The 6,583-nt window shown below is 33.7% G+C and overlaps 1 protein-coding gene across 1 annotated transcript; it reads right to left on the bottom strand.

The window, feature by feature from the left end:
- Positions 1-5,046: 5,046 nt before the first annotated feature.
- LOC120195352 (aldehyde dehydrogenase family 3 member F1-like) lies at positions 5,047-6,583 on the bottom strand. The gene is made up of 7 exons (XM_039197408.1): positions 6,405-6,583; positions 6,281-6,349; positions 6,086-6,182; positions 5,733-5,939; positions 5,519-5,646; positions 5,314-5,418; positions 5,047-5,229 (listed from the first exon to the last, which is right to left on the bottom strand). The coding sequence occupies exons 1-7, from the start codon at positions 6,513-6,515 to the stop codon at positions 5,047-5,049; spliced, it is 900 nt and encodes a 299-aa protein (XP_039053339.1). The 5' UTR covers positions 6,516-6,583.

Here is a 6,583-nt window from a genome sequence, read left to right as displayed (position 1 = left end):
CCGATCAGAATGCACAACTATATTCAGATCAACATCATAATTAATTAATTCAACTTTATCCTTTCTTCCAATCTTATAACTCTATCACCTTTACTCTGACAGCTAGTCAATAACATCTGTCCAATCTAGGCACAAGCCCTAGTCAACCAATCATATACACCATTTCCAATTGAAATTATTTAAAAATTAGTTTACTTAACTTATCAATTTCACATCTATCCTCATACATCCGGTAATTTTTGCTGTTCAAACTCAACATTCTGACTTCCTTTGTCTTATAAGTTGATCATCGATATACACATTCTTAAACTCTTCTGATCAATCCTTAACTTGTATCCAGATCCACTTTATATCTTTTATCTTAACCTGACAATATCTTATAATCTTATAATTCCAATACATTTTTTTCACATACTCTGGTTAGCCAATTGCTAACTCTTTCCATCTTAACTGCAAATCCTTATCATATACACACTCTTGCTTATACACAATATTATCCCTTCGTTTCAAACCCATAAGCTCTGACTTTATACATCTTATACGCTTGTCACTAATACACTTATTCTTGAACTCTTCTACCAATTCTCACTGCATCATTTGATCTTTTAACACTCTTATGGTAACACTTATTGACCATATTCTATCTTATCCAAGGAATAATAAGAATACTTCACATCACTTTTCTGATTCAAAACTAGGAAAATCTTCTATCATTATTCTAATATGATTTCGACTACTGAAATCAACTTTGATTTTATGAGGCACTTTCTGAGGTGTCCGCTCTTCATCCTGCTTGGCCAGGGCAGGTGAATAGCTACAACAATCAGGAATATCACCTTTCACTTTATTTCGGAATTATCATAATCATACTTCTATTACAACTTAGCAATCTAATTCTATTAGCAAGACAACACACTCCTTACACTATCAGATCAGAAAGTTTCACTTTATGTTGGCATATACACATTTTTAAAACTCATTTGACTTCGGTTTAAGCCTAGAATCGGCTAAACCTTAGCTCTAATACCATTAAATGTAACACCCCCAACCCGTACCCGACCCGAATACAAGTCTGAGGTGTCACATTGACTTTACAAACTTTGACTCTTGACAAAATTCAAAGAAAATATAAAACTTTCATTAAAATAAAAGCGGTTTATTTATATAAATTGACCAAAATAATCAAAATCGATCAGAGCATATTCAACTCAATCAATTATTACATGCCAACTATATTCAAATTAACCAAACACATTTAAATCATCTATTTTCTGATCTAAAATTTTGTAAAGGATATGCTGACCTGTCTTGCTCTTATTCGTTTCCCTTCTCGCTTCTTTAACCTACGTGTGAAACAATCACACGCTATGTCTATGACTTAGTGAGGCATTAAATTTATAAACGAAACTCTAAATGCTTAAACATGTATGAACATATTACTTCATGATGTCACACAACCATTATATATAATATAATGTTCACATATACACATCACACATTATTTCCATCATTATTCATATTCTATTATCCACATTATTATCATTTATATCCTTTAATCATACTTTTCATCAACATATGACTTATTCAAACCATACACACATCATTATAACAGTCATATAATACAATTCATATCACAAAAACATATACTTCACCAGTACCATCTTCATTGTTATCTGTTTGTTTAACTCATGTACACTTTTGAGAACTATAGATATGTGAGTCTATTGAGGCTGTGCACTAATTCTATCACCACAGCTCGTATAAATGCACCAAAGCGCCACGTAGAATTGCACCGAAGTGCTGCGTAGAATTGCACCGAAGTGCCATATAAAATGTCCCTAAGGACCACGTAAAAAATTCCTTAAGAATCATATACATATACAAAGGATCAAGTATGTGTCTCAAAAGACATCACACATGTTCCAAGGAATACATATATGTCCCGAAGGACCGCGTAGACCCTCAACTCTTGGCATGCCAACTATATCCCTAGCTCTCATGACACATAACATGGGCATTATTATTTATGTCATTTCACGTATTCACATAGACACATAATTCACTTTCACCTTTCACGTATATTAGGTCACATAACTTGGATCACATATACATATAATCAAGTAGATCACTTTTACACTACTTATATTAACTTTATACGTCATTTCACATTTCATATCACCTTGCTTATATCTTATTCTTATGTCTTCTCATAGACATATATTCACATGTTCATATAGTTCACCATCTCATCATATAAATATGTACTCATTTCATTTCACATATAGTCTCATAATCACATATATCATAATTAATAACTTATATAATCTCATATAGCTTAAACTTCATTCTATTATATTTACCTATATCATGTAATCTATGACATACTTATAAACATGTATCATTTCTATCATTTCACTTATATATATATTAATCTAATCTATTTACTTAGTTCAATTTCATATACCTTATATGTCATAATTTTATTCAAGTACATGAGTTTTACCCTTATAGCTTATCTTATATGTTCGTATTATCACTTATGTTCAAGCTTCCTAATTAATATACTATTCTCATTTCATTCTATGGTCAATCGTATTTAGCTTATCTCAATTCTTATTAAATCATATAATTCTATTATACTAATGCATATAAATGATCACCTAACTATGTACTTACCCAATTCATGTTTCTATTGTTCATATAACTTTTATACATGCTTACCCAGTTCATATCGCTTCTCATAAACTCACTTATATCATATTCTGCTATTTTTACCTAATCTATCTTATAGACATGTATTCACATAGTCTCATATTTCATTGTTATATGAATTATATTTTATTCTATTATTTCTCTCTATGTACATATATTTACATGTCTCACCATTTATATGTAGTTTACATTACATTTTCATATATCACATAATAGTATTTTTACATAAATCATATAGCACATACAAAAACATATCAATACATATAATCATGAATACATACAAATCAGGAAATTCACATACTTATATTCATGACTTAATGCACTACAACTATAGGAATTAGACTTATCGCAAGTCCAATTTCCACATAATCCTATATTAAAATAAGATGCACTCACCTTGGCCTCACTTGCTATCAATTACTCCTATGGCTTTCTTTCTCTTCTTGATCAATTCTAACCTTTCAATCATTACAGAACTTGCTCTCGATCGATATCTACACAATCATGTATTTATACTATCAATATTCCATTTGATATACTTAATATATCATTTCATAAACTGAAATAACAATTTATTCCATTTCCCATTAAAGTGCATCGATACATTCTACAGTGTATCGATGCATCCCTTAACATGTGCATCGATGCACTACCCATGCATCGATACACAAAGCACCTTCGATGTTTTAATCTTAAGGGGGTGTATCGATGCACTTCCTATGCATCGATGCACTAATTGCATTCGATATTTCCATTTTTAAGGGGTGCAACGATGCACTTCCTGTGCATCGATACACACTGAACAATTTCTGGAAATTTACCCTTGATGAATCGTACAGGTTGAATGTGTACCGATGCACACTAGCCCAAAATTCCATTTTGTGCACGAAAATCCACTCAAATACTTCATCTTTCATCCCCTTTCATGTTATTAACTCATATACACATGCTTAAACCAATTTATATCCATATAAACCATCTTTAACTTCAAAATTATATTCCTCATATGCAAATCAAGAATTATACCAACTGTGTAACATGTTTTAATTCCAATTCTATGGCTTCTAACTTCTTAATTAGACCCTTGACAAGTCAAATTTAACTTCCAATTTAACTTATCAACTTTCATTCAAGATTTCCTTTAAAAACTTTTAATCTTTAATCTCTCTTGACTCCTTTATCTTATGGTTTTAAGATAAATTAAGCTTTCCTTAAGCTTAATTATCATCTAATGATCAAAACCCTATCTTAAATTCAACTAAATATCAACCAACAAGAGATCTTACCTTTGCTTATGGCTTCACGTGAAGAAGAAGAAGAAAGGAGAAGAAGAGAACTCTGGAGAAATCTCTCATCTTCCACGTGGTTCCCTTATCTTATAAAGGGAAATAAAATTTCTTACTTGTCAATTGACCATTTTACCCTTTAATTCATTCAATAAATACCAAACAACCTTCAACTATATTTCCAATAAGTCATTAAACTATTTAACTATTCTACTTTTATAACCAAATTTCAAAAATTATCATTTTAATCACTGACCCGGATTTCGGGATGTTACAAGTTGGGTGTTCAGTAAGGTGGAGTTCAGTTGCTTTGCGACAATCAAAGCACTATTTACTTGGCTAAGAATCAGGTATATCGTGCTAGAACTAAGCATATTGATGTAAGGTTTCACAAGATCAGAGAGTTGGTTGCATCTGGAGAGATTTTGTTTCAGAAGGTACATACTGATGAGAATGCCGTTGATATGTTCACCAAGCCAGTTACGATAGAAAAAGTTCAAGCATTGCTTAGACTTGTTGAATGTTTCGAGTTGTTAAAGAAGTAAGGTAACCAAACCCACATTGAATGTTTCGTAAGGGGTAGGATATTTGCCAATGTGGAGATTTGTTAGGTATGACTCATAAATATACTGGTAGAAAGAAAGTCTCGTAGTGGGGGTTATGATTATGTGGGTTGGGGGTGCGGGGGCATAGCCCCGCGGTACGGCACATGATTATATTTGTAAATATGTACTAGGGTTTATTTATTATAAATAGAGATGTAACCTAAACCTATGAGACATTGAATAAAACTTCTAGTGCCGCCTAGACACCGAGGACGTAAGCACATTGCTGAACCTCGTTAAATTCTTGTGTTCTTTCGTTTTACTTTACCCGATTCTTCAACAAATTCGTTTCTTGAAGGTTTCGTCCTCAGTAAAAGCATAAATAACAAGAGGGTTTGGCTTGGAGTTGATGAATTCGATGCTTTCTTCAATGTTTTTACCTATACAACAACGGTGACTTTCCTTAGAACAAAAATTCTACTGGATGGAAATTAACAAGAAAACTAAGGCTGAGAATCTCTCACTGTAATTATTGGAAGCAATGGGCCAAAGGATGCAACATGGGGATCTTTCATGAGATCAACCAATCTTTGAAACTGGTGCTTGTTAACAATTCTGGAGATGCTGTTCAACTCTTTGAGGTTATCACCATAAAACCTCTTGATACACTTCATTAATATCACAATCTGAAACCAAAAGAAAAAAAAGAATCCATGAATTCAAATTGAAATTCCAATCCCCTGTTCAATTGAAAATTCCATAGTTAATACCAGAGTGGAAGCTAATTTCTCTTCCACAAGCACATAATCTATTGCAATGCAGGCTTGTCCAGTGCAAGGCCCCCACTTTCCCCGTATAATTCTTTTAGCAGTCACCTTGATACCACAAACCAAATTACAGGCATCAAACCATTGATCCTCTTAATCTATACATATATAAGGCTTTAAATGATACATATAATGAGTCAAAAATGACCTTTGCTTTTGAAGGGTTGGAGAGAGTATTATGCACAATGGCAAGGCATTTGCCACCAAGCTCTAAAGTAACCGGAGTCAAATGTTTTCCAGCTGCGGTCATGATCAAGCGACCAACTCGTGGACTCCCTACTGATAGAACAAAAGCAGAAACTTTTGTTGATTCCGATCGTCGGATACATCGGTATGTTTCTAAAGTGGAGGAAAGTTATTACCGGTGAAGAATATTTTGTCCCATCTCAGCTCAATTAGTCGTTCACCTACATCTGCTCCACCACCAATGACCTTAATGGCTTTGTTGTCCAAGTATTGAGGAATGGCTTGAATGAGAAAAGACATGCATGCCGGTGCCAGTTCTGATGGTTTTAGCATCACGGTGTTCCCGGTAGATATTGCTCCGATCAATGGATCCAATGCCACCTCTGTAGCAAGAACAACTTATATATAAGTTCGTTTACTAACACAAAATCCTGCCTAGGTCCCTGTACGAGGGGACATGGCATTTCATCTTCCATCAAAACTTAAAAATCATTAACAGTCTGCACAATTTTTGGCTAAAAAAACTCACTGATTGGGAAATTCCAAGATGAGAAAATGAGAACTACACCGAGAGGTTCAGGTATCACTTCTGCTTTTGAAGGAAATAAAAGCAACGGCAAATCACCCTGGACCCCATAAACAAAGACAAGAATTGGCTGTAAGAGTAACGGGAAAAAAGGAAAAAAAGAAAGATGAGAGGATTGATTCAGAGTTGCAATAAAACCTTCTTAAATGCTACCCATTTGTCGAAGCAGCTCAAACTATAGGTGGCTGATTTCTTTACAATCCCTACCTGCATGGAATTAATTCAAAATCAATATATATATATATATATATTTCATCATCACCTCATCTCTGTATGATTCAACTGGACTCTTTCCCAGATCTTGAGCCAAAGCTTTGAAAATGGAGTCCTCGTTTTCATTTACGAGGTCAAGTAGAGCCTTGAGCTGTTTCATCCTCCATGAAACACTTTTAGTTCTCCCGCTTTTGAAAGTGTCCCTTAGCTATGCTATGCTTTCCTCCA

Source organism: Hibiscus syriacus, unplaced genomic scaffold (assembly GCF_006381635.1).
Source record: "Hibiscus syriacus cultivar Baekdansim isolate YM2019G1 unplaced genomic scaffold, ASM638163v2 tig00117012_pilon, whole genome shotgun sequence".
Classification (NCBI taxonomy): domain Eukaryota; kingdom Viridiplantae; phylum Streptophyta; class Magnoliopsida; order Malvales; family Malvaceae; genus Hibiscus; species Hibiscus syriacus.
Note: the sequence above shows the minus strand (reverse complement) of the source record. Positions and strands in the feature narration are given on the sequence as shown.